This window comes from Argentina silus, assembly GCF_951799395.1.
Source record: "Argentina silus genome assembly, chromosome: 18".
NCBI classification, from domain to species: Eukaryota; Metazoa; Chordata; class Actinopteri; order Argentiniformes; family Argentinidae; genus Argentina; species Argentina silus.
Genome location: NC_139672.1, coordinates 7,072,828 through 7,097,827, shown reverse-complemented (window position 1 = coordinate 7,097,827; position 25,000 = coordinate 7,072,828). Strand labels below are relative to the sequence as shown.

Genomic DNA, 25,000 nt, shown 5'->3' with positions numbered 1-25,000 from the left:
GGGGCCGCGGCCCCTGCCCCCTCCCCCCCACGCTTAGGGTCTCCCTACACGGGAAGGGAAAAAACATATCATCCTAATGGATTAAAGGTTTTTAGCACAGAATGCTGTTGAATAATATACCTAATAAAATACCTAGGAAGGGAAGGATGACAAGGGGGGTAGAGAGGAGAAGAGTGGAAAGAGATCAGGGGAAGGGAGACCCCCATCTCTCTCTCCTTGTCCAGCCATCAGGATGCAACATCTCTTCCTTTCTTCTGTACAATACTTACATCCTTCTTTTTCTTCTCCTCCTCTTTTCTCTTCTTCTCCTCTCTGATCTGGGCCAGACGCTGTTTCTTCCTCTCCAACTCCGCTTTCAGCTCACTCTTATCAGACATGCTGCAGGAGAGAGAGAGGGAGATTGAGTAAGCCAGAGCAGAAGTGCGGTGTACTCTGCTGTGCAGAATCACATTTATGTTTACAGTCCTGAGGGCAACCTCTACTAAGAACTGTTTTCATACTGTACTTGTTCCATGACTGAGAGAGCATGAGATAATAGCTGGTGGCTGTATCACACGGACGGCATGTGAACACAACAGGGAAATTGTTTACTACAATGTGCTCTTTATATGTCTGTGAGAGAGGCTGTTTTATATATATCTTGAAGGTATGAAATCAAGGACAGAAATGTGTACACTTTTCTATCAGACGTTTTATAATAGGTCTGTTGGTGGCATTAGCTTTTAAATTAGCATTAAATGGTCCAAGTAGCCTATAATGAACCACTCCAGCTATTTTCCTTTATTAATGCGAAGTGAATTTATGAGAATGAGAGCACAAGATTTATGAGAATGTCTTGATTGGAAAGGCATGGGACCGTGACGTATTGATCACATCCCACTCCTTAGCCAACTCCTATGCCACACAGCAGGGTGGTATATGTGGTTGTGTCTGCCTGGTATGTTCTTCGGTAAACAGAAACTGACTGGCAGTGCACCCTAGCTGGCACACAGCAGGGCAAGGCTACCCAACCCAGTCCTGTCTACGTGTAAACAGAACTAGCCTTACTAGCCATACATTCACCAACATCAATTCAAACAACATTTATCATCGATTTTACGAAGATACAATAATAGTCTGATTACAACGCAAGGATCTTTACATTAATCTCAAAACCAGTCTGCAAGGCCGTTTGCTAGCCGGTGAGCTGGCAGTGACAGCTAACGTTTACTGTGCCACTGCCAACAATACATATCCCGTTTCGCGATCATCCTAGTTTTTAATTTGTGAATCGCAATTTTATAAAAGCGAGTAGAAATGCTGTGCACTTACCTGCTAATTGGCTTTAGGTAGCTAGCTAGACAACTAGTAGCTAAACAGATTAGCAGGCAGTACAGTAGTCGGGATGAGTTCTTTGGACTGACAGCTCCAATGATGAGAGTGGATGATGTCACACGGAAGGAATAACATTGGATGAAATTGCCCTGCGTTTATCTGATCTAAGCTCAGTTTAACGTATTCACCCTTGACAAGACATGTTATGATTTACAGACGATAAACTGATCCTAAATCTGTCCCCGGACTCTGTTTATCCACGGACATCTGATAGGAAGGGTGCAGTGGAAGGACAATAAGCCTAAAATATTTTTGAATCGCATTCCTTCTATTCGATGCGGAAAGTCACCAGTAGGTGGCGCTAATTGTTCATGAAATACAGTGCACTGCATATAACGAATGAGTCTTTAAAGCAGAGAGGCAAGGTACTTGTATATGGTTCTGATAAGATAGGATACACAAAAGTAGAATGTACTTTACTTGAGATTAAACTATGACAGACATTTCAACCTGGTGTAGAGGACCCATAGGATGAAAATCAAACAAAAACAAACAAACAGTAATGCAATTCTCACAGAATGTACTGTCATGATAATCAACCTAAAGATGTACATTTTTCCATTAAGCCTTGTATCATTAGTATCATGTGAGACTGGGGTAAAAAAGCTTTGTACCCAGAGCCTGTTAACAGTCCATTTCTGTGTGTATTGTGTGTGTACGACTTGGCTCAGCTGGTGTTCAAAATGGCTGCCAAGCATCTCTGCCTGTTTCATGGCCTGGGACATCTGATGCTCTTGGAATTCCCTGGCTGTAGTTTTCATCAGATGGCCGCAGCCAGCACAATGACTTACCCTCTCTTCAATATGCAACTCCAATTTCCAAGGGGAATGGGTTATTCATGCCTACCAGCATACACTGAGATGTTCCAATCTGTGTGTGTGTGTGTGTGTGTGTGTGTGTGTGTGTGTGTGTGTGTGTGTGTGTGTGTGTGTGTGTGTGTGTGTGTGTGTGTGTGTGTATTACAGGCTTACTGTACTTATTCAATCTTCCACCATAAAAATGCCTGAAAAGGGCTATCGCTCTGTTACCATGGAAACCAATTTCATGACTTCAAAATCAGGTTACCATGAGCAGGTGCATAATATATGAGTTGCATGTGTGGGGTTGTGTGTTGTGTGTGTGCAGCTCTCTCAACCTATATCAACCTATATCACCTGATGTAATCTTACTGCAACTAAAATAAGAGGTAACCGTCTGCGTATTCCACTACACAAGCAAGCCCTCATTCATGGTAGACAAAAAATCTAAAATATTCAGACAGTGTTTCATTGATTTAAGTCTAGCTGATAGTTTATTCATGTAGGCTGAAAACAGTAATTCTCAGGAATGTTATTCTGTTTATAACTGCTACCATCACCAGACTATAGGTACCCATTTCAGAGAGAGAGAGAGAGAGAGAGAGAGAGAGAGAGAGAGAGAGAGAGAGAGAGAGAGAGAGAGAGCGAGAGAGAGAGAGAGAGAGAGAGAGAGAGATTCTATACTGAGTAGAGGACTCAGAGCTGTAGACTCAGACGGGTCTGCCTGTTGTTTAGGGACAGACCAGCTCAGCGGAACCCATCACGTCTATTGTTCAGTCAGTGTCATTGGCCTGCAAGCATGGTTATGCCTGGGTGGCTCCATTGGTCTAAGGGGTTAATTCATTCATCAAATGACCAACACTGGTGTGAGTGAGTGAGTGAGTGAGTGAGTGAGTGAGTGTGTGTGTGTGTGTATTTTGGTGATGTCATAGTAGCTTTACCACAACAACATAACTTCAGGCATTTCATGCATTGCACCAAATCTGGCACGATACACTATCTCCATACTGAGAACATGATGAACTTTGTGTGTACAGGTTTCCATTCTAAAATACCCAAACTCTTCAATGGTGTATATGGGCACACTCTTTTTTTGAGTTGGGAATAGCTAAACACTTTTGGTGGTATAGGGGCACTACACCACAAAGACACACATAACACGCACGCACGCACAAACACACACACACACACACACACACACACACACACACACACACACACACACACACACACACACACAATAACCTAGGGGCCTACATGATCGTTCGTGTTGAGCATGATGAATTGTAGCCTAAAAATGTATCCCCTTTTCGACATAAAAAGCATTGCTGGACCATTTGAGAAGGTATTTATCAGTCCTACACCTAATCACAACATCATTCCCATGCCTAGGAATGCAATTAGGAAAAATTAGGAGGAAAAACTCAATGGATATTGATACTCATATTCTGTCTCTATTGTTACACTCAACCACAGGGAACGGAGAGATGAACTTTCGGCCATTTTTGGGTGTCTCTCTTCATTGTTTTCGTGTAGTAGGATGCCACATACCGGCTGGTCTACGGTCAGTATTGAATCGTCCCCTCTCCTCGTAGCAGATACCGGATTTGGGGAGGTAAACTGATCCTAGATCTGAGCCTAGAGGCGTTTTCGCATCATGTCATCCCTGGCACGAGCTAGGTGCGCGCCAACCTCGCGATAGCCGCTTCCAGAACCAAAGCACCGCTCGTGAACTGATGCTGACAGACACACGATCGATGTAAAGGCAACATTCTATTCGATTCAGCAAACTACATGAAGACGCACTGCAGAATTGGAACACTCTCTAAATACAAGGTCTGTGCACAGAAATGCACAAAATATATTGTCCGTCGTGGCTGTGGCAGGTGATGTAAGCTTGGCATGTCGGATTTCCACGGACGGTCGTGAGTGTGTTCGCTCCCTTCGACAGTAAAGTGGCTTCATGAGTGTCCAAAGTAACAGTGGAAGTGGTGGTGGAAGTTTGGAGGCGACGCCATCTTGGTCGCAGCTCTCCTCGTCCCCAACGATTTCTCAACAACATATAACGGCGACCGCAAAGACCAAGGAAGGTAATGCATAGACGACTTGATTGCCCGAAGTCTGTTCTGTGGAGATTGTGGAACGTTTTTCGCTAATGATGTCGTTCCGGTCTAGAACAAGGCAGTGGAAATATGGATGTCAAGTTCAACTGATGCCGCAAATTGGTAGCCAAAGAGCCAAACGTCAGCTCTCGCCTACTGACAGTACAGTAACCAAAGATAACCATTGACTTTAGCGAGGTAGCCAGCTAGCTGCAGTTATGGAGTGCACAGAATATAGACAGGGTAGGGCAGATTAGACGAAAGCACTGGTGGAGCTGCTGGACAGATGACCAATATAGCGATCTTGTTGATTTCTGCACCACACCAGCTAGTTGTAAGAGTTTGTCTTTTGAGCTCCCGTCAATACTCTTAATTCGAAGCAGATTAGTAATAGTGTTACTTTCGAATTCGTTGGATCAAGTCGGATTACTTGTCATCTTGTAGCCTACTCTGATGCCGTCAGAACGGGAAGTTTGGAACACAAATATGTGATTCTTTACATATGTGAGTCACATTTGTTACTCTTGTAGGTAAACATCCGAGTTCCGATCCGGTTGAATGACTGAATGTAAATGCTTGCCTTCTTATTGAGTGATTTGTATCAGGATATGGCCTGGATGTGGTATTTGATTGTGGATTATTCTATTATTATTTTGACAATAGTTTCACAACTATGGAATTGAAGCCTGCCTGGTTTTATGTCACTGAGATAACGCATGTCGTTACCATGACTGCTGGTATCAGTCTTTCCTCTGATTTAACACTAGCTTACTGTTGTCGAGGTCAGCTGATTTGACTGTGTAGATAATAATGTGTTCATCTTGTACACTCATCATGTTCTCCACATGCTCATTAGTCATGACTGGCATCTTCAGTCTGTGTGAGATCACTAGGTTCACTGAGAGGTCTAGTTCTGTAGCTTACATCTTATCACTCACGAAATGGCCTCCTGAGCTGAACCGGGCTCAGTTAGGCCTGTGTGTGGTTCTGCTCATGGATCGGCTATTGAATATGTTTGAATAATGTGGGAAATGACCCAGAATCAGTGGACTGATTAAAAGTAGCTGGGACATTGATGTCATATCTGGCATCTTTCAGAATGGTGACATAACCTTAACCACTGAAACCATAGTGTCTCAGGTAGCTCCACCAGGACCGGTTGCTAATAGCTGCCATTGGCTCAGACGCATCTGCATAATACCCATGAGGCTCTGCAAGACTGCTTGTTAGAAGCAATGCCTAATGATGTCAGCCAGCCAGGAAATGTCTGACAGGGAAACACTCACACACACACACACACACTAACTAACTAGCGCACACACACACACAAACAGAGCAGAGGAGCCATGGTATGCAGGGTCACGATACAACATAACCTCTGCTATCAGTGGATAGTATGGTTGTCAAAGAAGTCGTTTTTGGGTGGGGGAGGGTGGGGGCATGCATGCTCCGTGTTTCATCGGAGGGCAAAGTTCATCCTCAGTTGAAGTTCACACCCAAAGATCTGGCACGGACAAGTCGATGCAAATGTCGTCAGTCACTTGTTTTTGGGACAGTCTTTGTGGATTCAAGCCTTCATGTGGTCTTATATGTCGTCAGACATACTGACTGATGGATTGATGGATTGATGGATTGATTGATTGATTGCTAGGCCCCATGGAGGAGCTGCACAGCCTGGACCCTCGTAGACAGGAGCTGCTGGAGGCCAGGTTTATGGGAGCGGTCAGCGGAAACACAGGGGGCAGTACTGGGAGTGCCAGTTGTGGGGCTAAGGTCAGTCACACACGGACACAAACATAGGCCTTCATATATATAATAGTCTATACCCCAGTGCTTTTGTCTGATCTCTCTGATGTGTTTAGGGTCTGGCCAACGAGTGCTCCAACCACAGCTATGGCAGTCTGGGTTCCTCCAGTGACAAGGAATCAGAGGTATGGTAAAGACACAAACGCACGCACGCACACACACACACACACACACCCACACACACCCCCTGTCCTAGTTTCAGTGTGCAGATGTCACACTGTGTTACAGATCCCCAGGTGGCCTCTTCACTGGGTGACGGAACAGAGATTCCATTTTGTTTAAGAAGAGTGATGGTGAGCGCAGTGAGAGACAGTTAGGACTGATGCTCTAATCCCCCGTGTTCACCTGGAAGGAATTAAAACATGCGAACAAGCAGTAGCCTATCAGACACTAAAATAGAGCTCTATCCACATTCCTATCCAATCCTTCCAGTTCTACTTAAAGTGCCAAGGGGATAGGTGTGTGTGTGTGTGTGTGTGTGTGTGTGTGTGTGTGTGTGTGTGTGTGTGTGTGTGTGTGTGTGTGTGTGTGTGTGTGTGTGTGTGTGTGCGTGTGCGTGTGCGTGTGCGTGTGCGCGCTATGTATGGTGTAACCTTTTAGCTGTTGGGACAACGGTATCAGGAGACAGAGTGATAGTATCTTTGTCTGTCCTTGCATGACCCACCTCTTTCTGTCTCTCTCTCTCTCTTCCTCTTTCTCACTCGCTCCCTCCATCCCTCTTTCTAGAACTCTGATCTGAAGAGAGGGAGTTCTCCTGCATACTCAGTATGTGCTCTTCTTTCCTACTGATGTGTCTTTTCTCACGCACACACACACACACACACACACACACACACACACACACACACACACTGTTCCCTAACTGAAGTTCTAAGCATGAGCGTCAGAAAAGGAACGATGCATTCATTATCTGTTTCCTGTCTCTCTCCCGCAGACCCCAGAGAAGAAGCACTCCGAAACATCCAGAGGAAGGAAGAGGAAAGCTGACACCCAATCAGAGAGCAGCCAAGGTATGACATACACACTTTCTAGAAACAGCTGAGCATTCCATTGGTCCGAACGTAGGAACACCATCCCTACCCTAACTAGGTGCATAGGGGTACAGGTGCATATATCACAACCTACTTGCTAGTCTCAACCGAACCTCTGAAAATCATGTCTGAAACTAAGCTGTGCCATCCTATCCTCTCCTCTCCTCTCCTGCTCTCCTCTCCTCTCCCACAGGGAAGACCTCCACCCGCGGGCCCAAGATCAGCGACTACTTCGATGTGAGTGTCATATTATGTAGTTATGTCATTCTAACAGAATACGGGACCCTTTATCGCTGGTTATGGCCAACGTCTAACCACTCCGTAGGACGTAGACATAGTGCTGGACGATGTCACGTCCTTGCTTCTTACCCTGCTGCTTCCTGTTTGCAGTTCCAGGGCGGGAACGGATCCAGTCCGGTGAGGGGTCTCCCGTCGACCCTCCGCTCCCCTCAGAACTCCCACTCCCACTCCGCTCCGGGGTCTATCGTACGTAAACGCCCACCCCACGCTAAGACGTAGGCCTGTACCCCGTTGGGCTTGTATGCCGGTTGCTTGGTTTCCGGGTCCAAACAAGGTCACGGTGTCCTGTGCACTCTCTGAACATGTTTGATGTTGTGTGCTTTGTAGATCAGACAGAACAGCTCCTCTCCCACCAGCCTGTGTTTCGGAGAACACCTGATGAACCCCAAAGCCTCCTCCAGCAAGTGTGTGCAGGTAAGAGGAACACACACACACACACACACACACACACACACACACACACACACACAGGACACCGAACACTTATAGCAGCTTATACTCCCTCTTACACTCCTCTCTCTCAATTCAATTCTCTCTCTTCCTCTCTCTTTTTCTCCCTCTCTCAGACTGAGTTGACAGGTCTGAAGCTGGCTGCTCTGGAGAGTAATAAAAGTCTGGACCTGGAGAAGAAGGAGGGACGCATCGACGACCTGCTCAGGGTGTGTGTGTGTGTGTGTTTTGGGGGAGTATCTCTCCTCTTACTGATGGATAGACATTTGTTTTTTTTTAATGAAGAATCAGTTTCTGACTGGAAGTTTCCCTCCTGAAGGCTAACTGTGACCTGAGGAGACAGATCGATGAGCAGCAGAAGCTACTGGAGAAGTACAAGGAGAGGCTCAACAAGTGTATCACCATGAGCAAGAAACTACTCATAGAGAAGGTACAGACTCATTGTGTGTGTGTGTGTGTGTGTGTGTGTGTGTGTGTGTGTGTGTGTGTGTGTGTGTGTGTGTGTGTGTGTGTGTGTGTGTGCGCGTGCACGCGTACGTCTGTGTGTGACTAACAGTGTGCCACAGGCGCCTGTGTGTGACTGTACATGCAGGAGTGTGTGTGTGTGTGTAAGGCTGTCTTTGTGTGCATATGTAGAGCACCCAGGAGAAGCAGTCCTGTCGTGAGAAGAGCATGCAGGACCGCCTGAGACTGGGTCACTTCACCACCGTGCGACACGGAGCTTCTTACACAGAGCAGTGGACCGACGGATACGCATTCCAGAACCTCGTCAAGTAAGAACAGACACACGCACACATAACACACACATACACACACTGGTTTTATTACAAATGTTAATAGACACCCCCCATCTCTCTCTCCCTCTCTTTCTCTCTCTCTCTCTCTCCCTCCTTAGGCAACAGGAGGGTATTAACCAACAGAGAGAGGACATCGAACGCCAGAGGAAGCTGCTTGCCAAGAGAAAGCCCCCCAACCCCTCCTCCTCGCCTTCCCTCTCCATAGCAACCACCTCTGAACCGAAACAGCGCAAGGCCAAGGTTGTCAACGGCAACGACCCTGACCCCTTCCTCAAACCGTCTCTGCCCCAGCTGTGAGTATACACACACAGGCACGCATGTTCATGCACGTGCACACACACACACACACTAATGGTAGGCTAAAAGAAATGCGGTTCACAATGGATCAGGTTCTAGTTGTCTGTCTGGTGTGTCTGTGTGAACCTGTGGTATGACTCATGGCTGTGTGTGTGCGTGTGTGTGTGTGTGTGTGTGTGTACCGTTGTTGTGCCACTCCGTGTAAACTGTTAACCCTTTCTAGGCTGACCCTGGCTGAGTACCACGAACAGGAGGAGATCTTCAAGCTCCGCCTGGGACACTTGAAGAAGGTCAGTGTCCTCTCCATCGCAATGCTTTACCTCAGAATAGGATGGACACCGTAATGAATCAGTTCATCCTCATATGGTGTGTGTGTGTGCCCGTTTGCACGTGTGCGTGTGTGTGGGTGGTGTAGGAGGAGGCTGAGATTCAGGCAGAGCTGGAGAGGTTGGAGAGGGTGAGGAACCTCCACATCAGAGAACTGAAGAGGATCAACAACGAGGACAGCTCATCGTGAGTGACACACCAGACACCTGAAGAACAATCAGCGTTCACACAGGACGCACCCCCCTACCACCTACCGGTAGCATGCTATCACGCTTCCCAATCAAACGCTTCGCTCGAATAACCCGGTAATATCAGCAGAGAATACACACACCGTACTGGTAAACAGTGGATTTTGACCCAGCGTTCTAAGGGACCGTCGCTTATTTGCTTGAATGTCATTGGTGGCCCGGCTGTTATTGGAGCCAGGCGTTTGTTGGCGGCTCTAGAGGGGATGTGAGGCTCTAGAGGGGATGTGAGGCTCTAGAGGGGATGTGAGGCTCTAGAGGGGATGTGAGGCTCTAGAGGGGGTGTGAGGCTCTAGAGGGGATGTGAGGCTCTAGAGGGGATGTGAGGCTCTAGAGCGGATGTGAGGCTCTAGAGGGGATGTGAGGCTCTAGAGGGGATGTGAGGCTCTAGAGCGGATGTGAGGCTCTAGAGGGGATGTGAGGCTCTAGAGGGGATGTGAGGCTCTAGAGGGGATGTGAGGCTCTAGAGCGGATGTGAGGCTCTAGAGGGGATGTGAGGCTCTAGAGCGGATGTGAGGCTCTAGAGCGGATGTGAGGCTCTAGAGCGGATGTGTCATTAGTGCGACAGGGAGCAGCCCATTCAGTGAGCGTGATACTTCTCTCCCAGGTTCAAAGACCACCCCACACTGAATGAGAGGTACCTGCTGCTGCACCTGCTGGGCAGAGGGGGCTTCAGTGAAGTCTATAAGGTAAGGGTGTCTGTGTGTGTGTGTTTGTGTGTGTCTGTGTCTGTCTGTGTGTGTTTGTGTGTGTCTATGTCTGCGTGTGTCTGTCTGTATATGTGTTTGTGTGTGTCTGTGTCTGTGTCTGACAGAGTTGCCCTCGTGTTTGTAAGTGTATAATAATACATCTGTGTTTCAACAGTCCGCCTGATAACTGTATGTTCGCATTTGTGTCCAAAACAGGCCTTTGACCTGTTTGAGCAGCGGTACGCAGCTGTGAAAATCCATCAGCTCAACAAGAACTGGAGAGAGGAGAAGAAGGAAAACTACCACAAGTAGGTCCCACCTGGTGCTGGCAGCTCACACACGCGCACTATAATATTTACACTGTATATTTTAATATATTTCTTCCACCCCGCGTTGTCCGGAGGAATGTGTATTTCCTGTGTCCGTTTTAACCAGTTTCTTCTGTCTTAGGCACGCGTGCAGGGAGTACCGGATACACAAGCAGCTGGACCATCCCAGAATAGTCAAACTGTACGACTACTTCTCACTGGATACAGACACGTGAGTCACCCCCCTCACCCATGGTCCACACACAACCTCTAGTCTCTACCTCAGATCTGGAGGAACCTCGCTTGCCTGTTGGTCCTACGTAGTTCACTCCCCCCCCCCTCTCTCTCTCTCCAGGTTCTGTACGGTTCTAGAGTTCTGTGAGGGGAACGACCTGGACTTCTATCTGAAGCAGAACAAGCTGATGTCAGAGAAGGAGGCGCGGTCTATCGTCATGCAGATAGTCAACGCCCTCAGATACCTCAACGAGATTAAACCCCCCATCATCCACTATGACCTGAAACCAGGTAACACCCCACGCTGTTATTCATGATGTGTCACTCAGGAAAGGACACACACACACACACACACACACACACACTGACTGGTCTGGCGTGTGTGTTGTGGTAGGTAATATCTTGCTGGTGGACGGGACTGCGTGTGGAGAAATCAAGATCACTGACTTCGGCCTGTCTAAGATCATGGACGATGATAACTACGGAGCAGATGGGATGGACCTCACATCACAGGGGGCTGGGACGTACTGGTGAGACACACACACACACACACACACACACACACACACACACACATACTGGTGTGCCACAGAAATCAACACAAGTTAACATGCACATTCACCAAGCACGCCCCAATGCCGACAACACATTACATTTTAAGGATCTGTATAATTTTCTTCTTTTCTCGCCCCGTCATCTGTTCTCAGGTACCTTCCTCCTGAGTGTTTTGTGGTGGGGAAGGAGCCTCCTAAGATCTCCAACAAGGTGGACGTGTGGTCTGTCGGGGTCATCTTCTTCCAGTGTCTCTACGGACGCAAGGTAAACACCCACACTAGTGCAGACATGGTCATGTGACGGGGAAGTCAGATAAAAGGAGATGGATGCACAAACTACAAAATGGAGGTTCGGTCATTTTGCGAAGTTGATTGGCTATGTTGTGTGTAATTGTCTCTCTCTCTCTCTGTGTGCCTCTCTCTCTCTCTCTCTCTTTCTCTCTCTAGCCGTTTGGTCATAACCAGTCACAGCAGGACATCCTTCAGGAGAACACCATCCTCAAAGCCACGGAGGTCCAGTTCCCTGCTAAACCACAGGCCACCACTGAGGCCAAGGTAACACACACACACACACACACACACACACACAGGCCCTACTTGGATACTGTTATAATGTACTCTATAGGTCAGTATCTTACACACACACCCCCCCTCCAGGCGTTCATCCGGCGGTGTCTGGCCTATCGGAAGGAGGACAGGTTCGACGTTCACCAGCTGGGAGCCGACGCCTACCTCCTCCCCCACATGAGACGCTCCAACTCCTCTGGCACCCTACAGCCCGCCTCCACCTCGCTCTCTAGCTACTGACTGGCTGACCCACATGACTGACAGGCCCACTGGACTATCCCGCGGCAGGATCCTTCCTAATATGGGAAACGGGGTGGCGTTCGTCCTGAGCTGCTCCAAACGGATCAGTATTGGTGGCTGAATGGAATGGAATGGAAGGGAATGGGAAATGTTGCTAAATGGAAAAGGGAGAGAATGGAGGGTACTCTGTTGCGTACAGCATTGTGCCCTTGAACATGACTCTGGTGTTGAGAGAGAGAGAGAGATTGAATGAGAGAGAGACAGAGTGACAGATACATAGACAGAGAAACAGTGATGTAGAGAGAGACCGGAAGGAGAGCAGAAAGGGAGGAAGAGATAGAGAGGGAAGGAGTGGAGCTAAGCCACACCCCTTGCTTGTGCTAGACTGGGCTCTTATTGGTGGAGAGGGAAACTGTAAACAGGAAGGCAACGGATGTGTTTTCAATTAGTTTATTTGAATCTTAACAGCGTTTCTGCAGCTGACAGTGACAGACCCCCAGTCTCAGAATGACCCCCAGTCTCTACGCCCCTAGACCCTAAACACATGCAGGTTTCAAATGATCGGACAGGTGTTAGCAATACGGTAACAGCTCCACCACCGTGCCCTCTGATAAGCTAAATGGAATTCCTGCCATATTGCTTCTACCTTTGTTGCTATCCTGCTCATTCAGACCTACCCAAGCCAGGGGTAAAGGGGAGGGGCTAGGGGTCAGTGTGGGACTGGGCTGGAGTCTCCAGAGCAGCAGATCAGCTCAGTAATGTAACCTTATAGCCTATAAGGTTTCTATAGGCTGTTCTCACTGACCCACATTAAGCTCCTGGACTGAAATGCACTTCTCATGAGGTCATGGTCTTATGATTACCACGATCACATGGTCACGGCTTGAAGTAGGCCTGGACTCTACATGTACTGTAGGTAAGATTCATGCTAAACGTTTGAGTCACAGATCAGAGAGGCATGTTACCCAAGGTATATCAACGTTGATGAATCACGCTTAGGTTTTTTTGAATAACTAATCCAGATTAAGAAATATTCTTTTAATGGGTTTATTTAATCTGGGCCTTTTTGAAAAACTGTCTAATGGTTTATAGGCTGTTTAGATCCTCTGATTCCCTTAACAAAGGTGCTGAGTGCTAGGCTAGTGCTGTGGTATCCGTTTGGGAGAGCATAATGTAACCCAAGTCATTGTTATTGTAAAAGAGAATTGCCTGGATTTGACAGACGAAGTGAACCTAAGGATCAACTGCATTGCTAAAGACTCACATACAGGAGTCTCCAACGGACATCTCAAATGTATCTCTGTAATCTGAACTAAGTGTCTGCACCTGTGCAAAGTTTGCACCTGTTCTTTTCAAAAAGGGAATAAAAGACAATACAAAAATACAAGAAGACAACACCGAATTGTCTTTCTTCATACGCAGCTTTGAGATCTTAACCTGGTCATGGTTGCAATTTTTATTTTTTTTGCCGTTTCTTTCACTATTTTTGTTTATTTTAGTTTTATTCTCTGAAAAAAAAAGAAAAAGATAACAGGTGCAAATTGTGTCCGCGTGCAAACGTGAAGTGAATCTAGCCCTTGTTCTGTGTCGTCTCTCCTTTCCCATCTGTGTTCAGAACGGTGTTTTTATTTTGCTGCTATAGATGTTGCTTTTAGTTTGTAAAAGCCTGTATGTATGGTCTGCCTTGGGAATGCACACTGCAGATTCTGTGCTAAAGAAGATGAGCACTCTTTGGGGGCCCCTCTCTGAAGTGTACTGTACACCCACAGTGCTGGCTGAATGGAATAATAATGATTCTGTCACACACCAGACCCAATAACTGATTAAACCATGTTTAATAATTCTCTGGAACATGTCATGTGTCATACCAATTCCGACTCAATGTACGGAGCCAAACTCCGTTTTTGATAAGGCTGTTTACTGTATCACGATCAAACGAGAGGAATTACGCATTCAAACACTGACACAGGAGATGGACAGTAACAGATCAGAGAGTGAATGTTCCCTCACTGTGAAGACCACACTTGGGAACAGCAAACAGTGAGCGACCATTCCCTGTCTGTCTTTCCTCTTCTGTATGGCCGGTGTGACTGAGCAGAATGGAACAGACAACACATATACTGTATGAAGTCCTGGTTGTTTGGTGTGTGTGTGTGTGTGTGTGTGTGTGTGTGTGTGCGCGTGCCTACTTGTCGAGAACCCTGCAGTACAACATGGGCTTCCTATGAACATCGTAGGAGGCGGAGCAGCCGCTGCTGATCTCAACACCATGTGAACAGGTTCTAGTGCTGTCTGAAATGAGCTCAGATATGTATCAGATCAGCTATCTGGGAGGCGACGTCAGGTCCTGTCATTCATATGCAATAAAGATTGCCTTACAAGTCCTCCCCTGACGTTTGGTCTGCTTCTTTTATCATGTATCTCTCTCTCACACACACACACACACACACACACTCACTCACTCACTCACTCACTCATCAGCATAATACCATACATGTCTAACCAACAAAGGTCACTGATAATGATTGCAATGAGTTCTAACAGAAGAGTGCCTGATAGACAAAGGCCATTTTAAAAGGCTGAGAGGTCAGAACAACAGGTATATCTACTGAAGGCACTGGATAGGTCTTCTTCACCATGTTGCCTAACAAGTGTACACTCATTCGGGCTTGTCCGAAACATCCTTTTTTTTGTAAGTGTACACTCATCAGTGAAGGAAAGGAAGCTTCCATTTGGCAGGTCCATAGAGTTTAGGTGTGTGTGAGGGTGTGTATCAGGTTGGTCGAGCAGGGGTCTCCTTGGTGGACTTCTATTTGCTGTCTCTGGGCCCTGCTGGTTCTGAATGGACCAGTGCTCTGATGTCCATCTGGTTCTTGGTCGATCTGAGACCTTTCCTTCTCTCCTTCTCTTCTCTCTCATTCCCAGTCCCACTCTCCCTCTCCTCTGTCTCACTCTGCCTCTGGTGTGAGCTTACCTTCCTGAGTCCTGTGATGGTGGTGAATGTTCCGTGGTTGGGCTCACACCTGAAATATCGGTAACCATGGATACTGCCGTCGTTCTCTCCACCTGAGGACCAATGGGATTTGATGTTACTGTTTCTCTCTGTATGGCAATGAGAATATGAATGAGAGTTCACATACATATACATACACACACACACACACACACACACACACACACTCACAAGGTGTGTCCAGTTCCACTCCGATGTAGACCTCTGGGGTGTGTGCGTTCTCTAGAGGTCCTATGAACCTTACAGCTCCTCTCCTCCTCCTCTCTCCTCTCCTCTTCTCTCCTTTCCTCCTGTCCTCTAGAACCACACGATCATTCACCTGCAGACGATGTCTCCCCCTGATATACACACACATACACAGAAACACACACATGAAAACACGTATGAACACTGTTAAAACTGTATTTAGGGGCAGTATAATATGTCATGGTGTTAGCCCTCATGTAGAGCCAATGGTACCTGGTGGAGGTTGGGTCCAGCACCCGAGGTGCTAATGTTGCTGCATCTCTATCACTCTCCTCCCTCTCCTCCTCTTCACCCTCCTCCTCCTTCACCCTCTCTCTCTCTCCTCTCAAAGGTCCACATGAGGCACTCCTCCGCAGGAGTCTCTCTCTTTTCTGCTCATATTGTGAAGAGGAACTAAGTACCACTACAACGTGTTTCTGTACAACATTCATTCAGTGAGGGACAATAGAGGACGATAGGGAGGCCTTACCTTCAGAGTGTGTTTCTGCCCTGATGTCTCTGTTTCATGAGCAGACAGTAGGTTTCTCTTCTCTCTGCCTCCTCTCCTCCTGACTGAAGAGAGAGAAAGGCTAAGAAATGGAGTCGACACTAAGCCGTCTTCCCTCCATAGACCTACACTGTGTGCTTCTGTTCATGGCGAGGGGGAGGGGTGGGGGATAGTGTGTGGGGGGGGGGGGGTCAGACACCCACCTCTCTCTATGGACATCTCATCGTGTTGGGGGGTCTGTGCACCCCTGTCCATCCTCTGCTGTCTCGGGGAGGGAGAGGGAGGCGTGCTGGGTATCTCATACTCCTCCACAGAGGGCAGAGACGACAGCTGACAGAGAGACAACAACAACAACAACGACAACAGCATCAACAGCATCATCAACAACAACAACAACACAGGATAGGCCTTCCTCTCTCCATGCCACTCCCTTTCGAGTAGTCTTCTAGATGAAAGAGTGAGGGCACACCCACCTGCTGTCTAGGGGTGAGGAGGGGGTGAGGATGGGGAGTCAGCAGAGGGGGGAGGCAAGGAGGTGTGGCACTGGACGACAGACTGCCCCGCCCAGAGCTGCAGGAGGAGACACTAGGGGAGGAAGCAGTGGGGGAGGGGACGTAGAGGGAGGGAGGGGGGGAGGTGGTGGTGGATGGGGGAGAGGGGAGGTGGGTGGAGGGTGGGGGAGAGGGGAGGTGGGTAGTGGGTGGGAGAGAGAGCGGGGGGAGGCAGGGGGAGGGAGGGGAGGAGGTGGTGAATGGGGGAGAGGGGAGGTGGGTGGAGGGTGGGAGAGAGAGAGGGGGGAGGCAGGGGGAGAGAGGGGGGGAGGTTGGGGGAAGGGTAGGACTGGTCTGGGTTCTGTTGGGCTGTGTGGGACCTGCAGGACCAGCTGGAGGACCGGGCAGCGAGCATAAAACTCTCAGCTCTTCTATTTGGGCTCTCTGGGCCTCTATGGTCCTGTGCAGACTATAGGTCAGAGATGAGACACACAGACACACACAGTTAAGCAAAGGTCAAAAAAGTAAACCAAAACAAGTAGTGAATGGTTAACTTTCAAACATGGTGGAAGCTAAAACGACCCATGTGACTCTGCAACACAGTGAGAGTGTGGGGTTTGTTTTGCAGACAATTTCTCCTACCGTTTATTCTCGCGCAGTAACTCGGCGATGCTTGAGCACAGGTGCACCGCGCCCCTCCTCGCACCGGTGATGACGAACAGGACGGCCTGCGACGCAATCCCCTTGGATTCCTCCAGGAGACCCCCCGGGTCTGAACTAAGCTCTGGGTCTGATAGAGAGGTGCGAACATACCTTTACTACAATCAAATACCAATAGGGGTCAAGACGTTGTCAGTTGTGCCTGCAAAGATGCCCTCAAAATCAGTGCCTCATACCTGTCGTGGACTTGCGTGAGTCCAGGCCCGAATCCAGCGACCTACTTGTGTTCGCGCGGTCACCGCTCATCTCCCACCTCCCTCGCCTTCCCAACAACGTCCAGAACAGAACAGGTGTCAATAGATGTGTTACTGTACTTGGTCGTACTCTCAGCCATATTCCCAGTCAGACTTTGTTCTTTTTTTTTTTCTTTTCTTTTTTTTAAACTTTTTCCTGTTCTTAAGTAAACGTACGTAACCTTTTTTCTGCTGCCGTGCGTAACAAAAGCAATGGAACGCGACTAGATGAGTTGACGCGCCCAACTTCATGCGCCTCTCGCTTTGTTAACTTGAGGGGTTGCGTTCAAGGTCGTCTACATTGTAGTCGGGCGGCTGCGCAGCGCAGCAGATATTCACAAAGCCTGGTAATGTTTTATACATTTGCTAAGCTGCAGTATAGACGATCTGGAAACAGGTTGTAATAATTTGTGTAAGAGAAACAAAAAAAACGGTAGAAAGGTGCAACACAAATTCTACGAGACAACGAAGTGCAAACTTTTCCTTAATTCCAGACAAATAGAATGCAGTCATGTGGTTCAGTAAAAAAAAAAACACATTTAAAGTAGTGTAAAATTCCATTGACTTTTATTGCTTGAGTATGCATGTACGTTTAAGTTGTTACGCAGCGACCCTTTGTGGTTGTACAGCCTCACTGCGTCTTTCGTTTCCTACCTCACTCTATGGTCATGCGAGAGAGAGGACACGAACACCAACACTGTACCTGTTATAGCCACAAATAACATTTCAACAACAATCCTTGAGCATAAGATTATGAACAAATCACTCATGAACTTGTTCATAAACTGTACGGCTGTCCTGTCTAGCATGGCCATCAGTGACTACCATCCTCACACAGCATAGAAGGGTCCTAATGATGCATAGAGACATACATAGGGACAAACATTCCTAATCATTTCAAAACACAAATGTGGTGCAAAATAATGCAGATTCATTCTTTAACAGAACCAATCATAAAGCGATTTAACAAAATGTATATATAAAGGATTCTAATAGAATCTAATAATCATTGTCTACTAGTAGGTAAGGAAGTTATAAAAAAAAAAAAAAAATGTACTAGTAATAAATGTACAGAAAGTAATTGACCGGTTTGAAATAAAAAGGCCTAGCTCCTTCCCCCTCTGTGTTTGCAGATCTGTAGAAACCAGGGAAGCAATATGGTGAATTGGTATTGAACGTCAGCTGTATTGCTTAGACCAGTGGTTCCCAAACTTTTAACAGTCATGTACCCCCTGTTGGTTATTTTGCAGCCTAATTGATATTCTCTGAACATTATCCCTTACATATTAGACACTGTGATAATATTATTCTGTTGGATAGGGTGCATGCATTTATTTTTGGTACTGAGACTGCAGTTGGCTGTTCAACAGGACTGTTAGGTAAATTACAGATTTATTTCGCGTACCCCCTAGATCGATCCACGTACCCCCCCCCCCCGGGGGTACGCGTACCCCACTTTGACAAGAGTGGGCTTAGACCTATCCGATCCCTTCAGATCTGCGAACAGTGTAACACTGGGGTCTGTGCTAGGGGGTTGTTTTAGTGTGAGGCTGAAGCTGTGGAAGGCCGACATGCTGGGAGGGCCACCATGCTTCTGTCTCCATGCTTCCATTCCTTCATCTGACATCATTCATCCCTCTATGTTGCCTTCAGAGTGAGTCAGCGTTACTGCTGCCAATGTGCTGCTGTCCCTCCAGGCCAAATAAATAGGAGAGAGAGGCAGAGAGAGAGAGAGAGAGAGAGAGAGAGAGAGAGAGAGAGAGAGAGAGAGAGAGAGAGACAAGAAAGCGAGAGGAGACAGACAGAGAGACAGAGACCAGTATTGGTTTGGTTTGAGTGTAACTTGCTTCCTGTGTTACGACGTAGTCGTCGTCGTTGTTTCCGTGGCATCCCGTGATTCCGTGGTCTCCGTGGCGGCGGTTTCCGAGGCGACCGCTGGTTCTGTAGTGATGTCGTCGCTGGCCTCAGCAGTAGAAGGCGCCGTCACTGTGACACTAGCTGCTGCATTAAGGGGGGCGACTGGGGCTGCTGTTGCCCCAGGGAGGGTAACTGTTGGGGGGAGGAAGGCTAGGCCCTGGGGCAGGAGAGGGGGCAGTTGGGAGGGCAGGACAGTGGGCAGAGGGGGGAGGGGGGCAAGGCCAGGCAGGTTCAGGGGAAGGAGGGGGGCCAGAGGAGGGAAACCTGCAGGGGGAGAGGGCAGGAGAGAGAGAGAGAGAGATGCATCAGTCCCCCCCCATTATTTAGCCACATTGTTTTCCTCTATAAACTGGAGGTGCAACATCTTCCGTCTGCAATGACAAAAACACACACCACTAACTCCGCTAGCATTAGCCGCTAGCTGTGTTTACCTGTTGTTCCTGGCAGCCCGGTGATATTTCCTAGCGACACAGCGCTGAGGTCCGGTAGCGCGAGGTTGAGGTTGGCGAGGTTCGGGAGAAGAGGCAGGCCGCCCGGAAGAGGCATCAGACCTACACAACAGATATCAGACTATTATCATTACACTCTATGGACAAGATGGTCCAGTGATGCAGCAGGAACACAGAAGGAGAGTAACACTGGCCTCTCTCTTCATGGCATAGAAACCTTCCATTGACCTGCTGTCGATCATCTGGTTCAAACCAAACTAGCTCTGCTCGCCGAGCACGGTGGTGTGAGGAGGATGAATCTGTGTGAGAGACACTGACCTGGTAGTGTGGAGGCGGGGTTGAAGGTCGTGGAGGCGGGGTTCAGGGGGGTGAGAGGTGTCAGGGAGGGGCTGGTGGCCGTGGGCAGAAGGGGGACGGTGGGGAGACCTGAGAGAGAGAAGAGGTTGGCGAATCAGACACACTGGTTCAGGCCACCTTCAGTTTTCAACCATTTGACATTTATGGCATTTAGCAGACGCCTTTATCCAAAGCGACGTACAACAAATACATTTGTCGAAGTAAGTGAATCATCTATCCCATCAGTCATCGTAAGATAAATAATAAGATTAAAATAATTAACTTATTCTTCAATCTACGGCGGAAGATAGGCAGTGACTCTGCTGTCATGACAGCAGTGGGAAGCTCATTCAACCAGCAGGGTGCCAGGATAGTGAAAATAGTAGCGCTGCATCCATGTAGAGGAGATGGAATGGAAGAGAGATGGAATGGAAGAGAGATGGAATACCTGTCTGAAGCTCGCTGGGGATGGTAGGCGGTGCTGAGCTGATTGACAGGCCTGACAGCGAATCCTCAAGCCCAGTGGGGACACCAGGCACAGCAGGAGGAGGGGTTACAGCAGAGAGCTGGACCTGAGACAGAGAGAGAGAGAGAGAGAGGCGGGGGGGTTGGGGGATAAGAAGGGGAGAGAGGAGGTTGATGAACAGCTAAGGTCAAGTTCATTTAAACAAGTAATTAATAATTGTAATGAACACCGTTCCTCCCCATCTTGCCTGCCAGCACAGGAGACACTCTCATGAATACATAATGAAAGGAGGCTGAATTCAAGAGTAGAAAAACACAAAAAAATAAGGACCGGACATACATCAATGACATTCACACAATTACTCAGGGGTTTGTGTCGAGACTGACCTCAGTGAATCCGTCCTTCAGCGGGCTGATGGGCGCGCTGGGAACGTGGCCCGGAAAACTGATCTTCTTCCCCTCCTCGAATGGCCGGGTGGGAATCCGGTGCAGGTACCCGTATCCGATGCCGCACCCCAGACTGCCCTCCCCTCCCCAGGCGCTGTTGGGCGTGATGACCACCTCTCGGCAGTTGTCCGTGTCCGTGTTGTACACGTACAGCTTCAGACCCTTCCCCTCGTGGGTCTCTATCAGAGAGAACAGGTCCTCTGACTGAAAGAGGGAGGGAGGGAGGAAGGAGAGAATAGGAGACAGAGAGAGAAAGAGAGAGAGAGAGAGAGAGAGATACAGAAGAAAGAGACGGTAAGTCAACAATGGACGAAGCAAAACTCACGACGCTCTTGGCCTATAGGGTTGCCTTCAGAGAAGCGTGGCCGAAGGAGACGACTTGACCTGGGTCCTGAGCCACTGTTTCAACGTAGCAGCGGTAAACGCACCTCATTCATAACGGTGTCGGCGCCGATGATGTAGTCCGTGTGCGGCCGTAAGCCTGCCAGAGCCGCTGGAGAGTTAGGCTCCACCTCCTGAGAAAGAGAGAAAAAGAGAGAGAGAGAGAGAGAGAGAGAAAGAGAGAGAGATACACTGGTGAGTATTTCTCAATAAACAGAGAGACAAGACGTTCTCATTGGCCACTCACAAGCACTCACACATTCTCACTGGCTAACTGCAACTCACCAGCACGTGCCAGATGTTCTCATTGGCTCCCTCGAAGCTGCAGAAACGAATGGAGACCCCCAGCAGGCCCTGGCCTCCCCACAGGTTGCTAGGGGTAACAGTGGATTCCCTCAGCTCCAGGGTCTTAGAGGAGTAGACTAACATCTTGACTGGCTTCTCCACACTGGCTTTCAACAGGTCCTTCAGAGTGTCGTTGTCCTTATTCTGAAGGAATAGAGAGGGTTGTTATAGAAATGTAGTCAGCCTGTACTTTTTAGATTAGCCGATCCGGCTTGGATTGAACTGGACGGAGCAATGGGAGAACGTGCTCTCAATTTCATTGAATGTTACATTCCAAGAACCCTCCCCCCCACATTCCTGTAGAATGGTTGCTTGTCGTGATGTGCATCGTCCTTTCTGACCGGGTAGGACTATTTTGCAGAGAGGGGTGGCGGCGTATGCTAGCCTGCAACGTTTAATAAAATGGATGAAAACCTGAAGGAAAAACTCAATTGTGTTTTCTTTTGGAGCTCCCCCCAAGCAATGTATTTCACTGGTTTGACGTGTGGTGAACTGTCAAGCATTTCAAACAGGTTTCCACCCCTTTGTAGCTACTTTCCACAAGGTCTCATCCAGGTTAACCTGTCCTAGGCATGCAGGACACAAGCACATGACACAAGCACCAAAACTGATGACTCTGTTGCCCAAGTAGGGATCAAGAGGTTGTGGGCTTGGCTGATTTTCACATTGATCACACCAATAAACACTCCCTTTCAATGAACATGCAATCCACTAAATTGCACGATAATTAAACCTTCTGTGAAGTGTAATGGTAAACATGTCCTTTATTTCTATTAGATGTCTATTCTTACCAGTCTGGTGTTGTTGATGGAGACGATGAAGTCAAAGAAAGGCTCCAGTCCTGCCCGGTGTCCAGGCGAGTTCTCCTGAACCTGCACAGCAGAGAAAGAGACCACCTCAGTTAGCAACTAACCAAAAACATAGGAGAGAAAGAAAATCACCCATACAACCCATATTCTCCAGCCTGGTTGGAGCATTGCATTGGAGGAATAACATGACTGAGATCTGAATGAGACCCAGTTGTCAGTCAATGTCAAGCTATTTGCCAGGATTTTGACAGCTCGCTGAATCGCAGACTACTAAGCTCATTCATACCCCTCCTGTCAGCTGCCTCGTAGTAGTCATGGAAGCTAGCTACCCAGTTGTCTTGACAGATGCTTGGACTGCCTGCAGCAGCACAATAGTAAACACATAGCTAGCTAGCACTTAAATATATCATGCAAACGATACGTTTGACACATATTTCATATGCAACAATACGAGCTAGCAACGCTTCAGCTACAGCGCTAACAAACTGATTAGCATTAACCACACGTAGGCCTCAATGTGATCCCCGGCGTCTATTCCACAAAGCGGCCGAGAATAAGATCTTGTTGCGGGGAGTGTCCCTGTAGATGCTAGCTGGCTAACGTTTGTACTTTCGCAGAGAAGAAAACCCCGCACATACTCGTAGAACATGGTATCCTTCAGATCCCCCTCCCGGTATCTCGACACTCTGCTGTCCACCCATGACACCTTTGGTTTACAACGTTGTTAGAATTGAGTGTTTAGATGTTTCCTTTGCTCTACAGATGCCTAGTTCCACCGGTACACGTCGCCAACTCTACCGTGAACAGCCAGCAGGGCGCTGTGTTGTTACGTGGCAGTATACCAGGAAACAGGACTGCTGGGAGTTTCCCTTCATCCACACAGGTCTAGGATCAGCTTCACTTCAATTCTCCACAAATCCTCAACTTTTACAACCGGGTTGAAAAAACCCCGAAACTGACCATAGATCAGTGTGTATTCTATGCGTTTCCCTCAATACACACAGGTCTAGGATCAGCTTCATTTGAATTCTCCACAAATCCTCAACTTTACAGCTGGTTGGAAAACCCCGAAACTGGCCTTAGATCAGTGTGTATTCTATGCAGTATACAAATACAGTACTAGGGCGGTGACGTGCCAGGTGGAGGCTCCTAGGTGCAGGTGCAGCTTTTGAATTATGAGCAAAATATTGATAAGAACAAAGAACTGTAAGATGTTAAAATGTTTTTGTAGCCTTCACTAGCAGACAAAGTGCTTTGTAGATGGGTGTTGGAGATATATAGGCCTAATGCACTATAAAATCGTACAGATGTCTCACCTTAAAGCCTAGCTGAGTTCACTGGTAATACAAACAACATATCGACGACTCAGTCATAAAACAAAATGTTGTTGACTTTGATAACGTTTATAGTTTGATACAGCTCTGTGCCAATATGTACATTGTGGACACATGTTCTTTCCCCTAGCACTAGCAGATACGAGTTTATTAGATACAGAACATGTGGCATTTTACTCATGCCTTGCTCACAAGCAGGAGCAACACACTTATCTTCTCTGACGTCTTTCGCTCCAATGTGAAGTTTGTAGTGTGAAGATATTTTATCTTTACTCTCAGATTTGTTTTTATTTATTTTTCATGTAAAGTGCATTGTATGTCTCTCTCTGTGTCTTTCCTCCCTCTCTTCCTCTGGCTGCCTCCTCCATATTCATTAGCTCTCATTATTAGCCCAGGCTGGAAACACATGCTGCCAAATTACTGCTCTAATGACCAATTGCAGTCTAGACAATACCGTCACCATCATCCACTGTGAGGGAGCAATAGATAGATGGATGCGTTGGTTGGCATCAGAGTTGTGGTCCGTTCCATTTCAGTTCAGTTAATTCAGGAGATTAATTCCAATTCCAGTTCAAGAGTTGAATGCCATTTTCAATTTCGATTGTCAATTTGCCAGTGATTGAATTGGGATCTTCATTGACTTACTGAATTAACCAAATGGGTGCAACATTAAGAGCATTGCAGGCATAAATGTAAAGTATAAAGAAAACACTATTCCTTGTTTTGCATGGTAGAGAATGAATCTAGTCTACTTTGTATGTTGCAAAGCAGTATTTGCCAGTTTACCCCTGCAGTTACTGACAGCGACCACCAGTGGGAAGTCATGCTACATCACCTTTACACAAACCTCCTTCATGTTCAGGGCTCCATTACATTCCAAATACTTCCTCGTTTTAGAGAGGCTTTGATGCATGTAAAACCCAGTAGCAGACTCTACACCCGACACACTACCAGAAGTCACAGTGAAGCTATTGCCATACTAGAGATGATACCTGTACAATCCTCTCAGATCAACACAGGAAGGACTTGACAGGAACAGAGAGGAGAGGAGAGGAGAGGAGAGGGGAGGAGAGGGGGTTATACAGAGAGCACAGCTCATCAGGCAGGGGGAGACACACAGCTGGGGGCCAACCAAGTCTTTTCCTGGTTGATTAGGCACAGACGACTGCAAATGTTTGTGTGTGTGTGTGTGTGTTTATGTGTTTATGT

General features: G+C 47.6%; 3 protein-coding genes across 7 annotated transcripts in view; 1 reads left to right on the top strand and 2 right to left on the bottom strand.

Moving 5' to 3' along the window:
- LOC310818973 (dynein, cytoplasmic 1, intermediate chain 2a-like) overlaps positions 1-1,392 on the bottom strand; it is an 8,776-nt gene extending 7,384 nt beyond the window's left edge. For both annotated transcript variants that reach the window (XM_083690103.1, XM_083690102.1), the window contains exons 1-3: positions 1,312-1,392; positions 270-378; positions 1-44 (exon numbers count right to left, since the gene is read on the bottom strand). The exon at positions 1-44 is cut by the window's left edge and continues 86 nt beyond it. In XM_083690103.1, the coding sequence (XP_083546229.1) occupies positions 1-44; positions 270-377 (152 nt within the window). In that variant the 5' untranslated portion in view covers position 378; positions 1,312-1,392. The remainder of the gene's footprint in view (positions 45-269; positions 379-1,311) is intronic.
- Positions 1,393-3,935: 2,543 nt separating this feature from the next.
- On the top strand, positions 3,936-14,502 carry LOC310818823 (serine/threonine-protein kinase tousled-like 1-B). Of its 4 annotated transcripts, none has more exons than XM_083689872.1 (21): positions 3,936-4,261; positions 5,925-6,046; positions 6,136-6,204; positions 7,014-7,089; positions 7,304-7,347; positions 7,507-7,596; positions 7,738-7,824; positions 7,977-8,069; positions 8,180-8,290; positions 8,497-8,633; positions 8,756-8,950; positions 9,178-9,244; positions 9,370-9,467; positions 10,134-10,215; positions 10,432-10,523; positions 10,666-10,755; positions 10,879-11,048; positions 11,152-11,287; positions 11,465-11,576; positions 11,759-11,866; positions 11,969-14,502. In XM_083689872.1, exons 1-21 carry the CDS (start codon positions 4,135-4,137, stop codon positions 12,116-12,118), a joined length of 2,256 nt encoding a protein of 751 aa, XP_083545998.1. In that variant the 5' UTR covers positions 3,936-4,134; the 3' UTR covers positions 12,119-14,502. The 4 variants fall into 4 exon arrangements, with proteins under 4 accessions (XP_083545998.1, XP_083545997.1, XP_083545999.1 ...); XM_083689871.1 differs by having other exon boundaries at positions 7,501-7,596; XM_083689873.1 differs by having other exon boundaries at positions 3,979-4,007; positions 7,501-7,596.
- Positions 14,503-17,863: 3,361 nt separating this feature from the next.
- On the bottom strand, positions 17,864-23,233 carry LOC310819408 (Golgi reassembly-stacking protein 2-like). Its single transcript, XM_083690690.1, has 9 exons — positions 23,096-23,233; positions 22,440-22,520; positions 21,589-21,792; positions 21,351-21,437; positions 20,863-21,126; positions 20,459-20,582; positions 19,993-20,100; positions 19,657-19,776; positions 17,864-19,489 (listed from the first exon to the last, which is right to left on the bottom strand). The coding sequence occupies exons 1-9, from the start codon at positions 23,156-23,158 to the stop codon at positions 19,164-19,166; spliced, it is 1,377 nt and encodes a 458-aa protein (XP_083546816.1). The 5' UTR covers positions 23,159-23,233; the 3' UTR covers positions 17,864-19,163.
- Positions 23,234-25,000: the final 1,767 nt, after the last annotated feature.

What these genes read in the sequence shown, in the direction of transcription:
- LOC310818823 (XM_083689871.1), top strand. Translation starts at nt 4,135, where the DNA reads ATGAGTGTCCAAAGTAACAGTGGAAGTGGTGGTGGAAGTTTGGAGGCG. An exon ending in AGATCAGCGACTACTTCGAT is followed by an intron (nt 7,348 to 7,500) that starts GTGAGTGTCATA and finishes TCCTGTTTGCAG; the next exon opens with TTCCAGGGCGGGAACGGATC. An exon ending in AACAACGAGGACAGCTCATC is followed by an intron (nt 9,468 to 10,133) that starts GTGAGTGACACA and finishes CTTCTCTCCCAG; the next exon opens with GTTCAAAGACCACCCCACAC.
- LOC310819408 (XM_083690690.1), bottom strand. Translation starts at nt 23,158, where the DNA reads ATGGGTGGACAGCAGAGTGTCGAGATACCGGGAGGGGGATCTGAAGGA. An exon ending in CCATCAACAACACCAGACTG is followed by an intron (nt 21,793 to 22,439) that starts GTAAGAATAGAC and finishes CTATTCCTTCAG; the next exon opens with AATAAGGACAACGACACTCT. An exon ending in AGAACATCTGGCACGTGCTG is followed by an intron (nt 21,438 to 21,588) that starts GTGAGTTGCAGT and finishes TCTCTTTCTCAG; the next exon opens with GAGGTGGAGCCTAACTCTCC.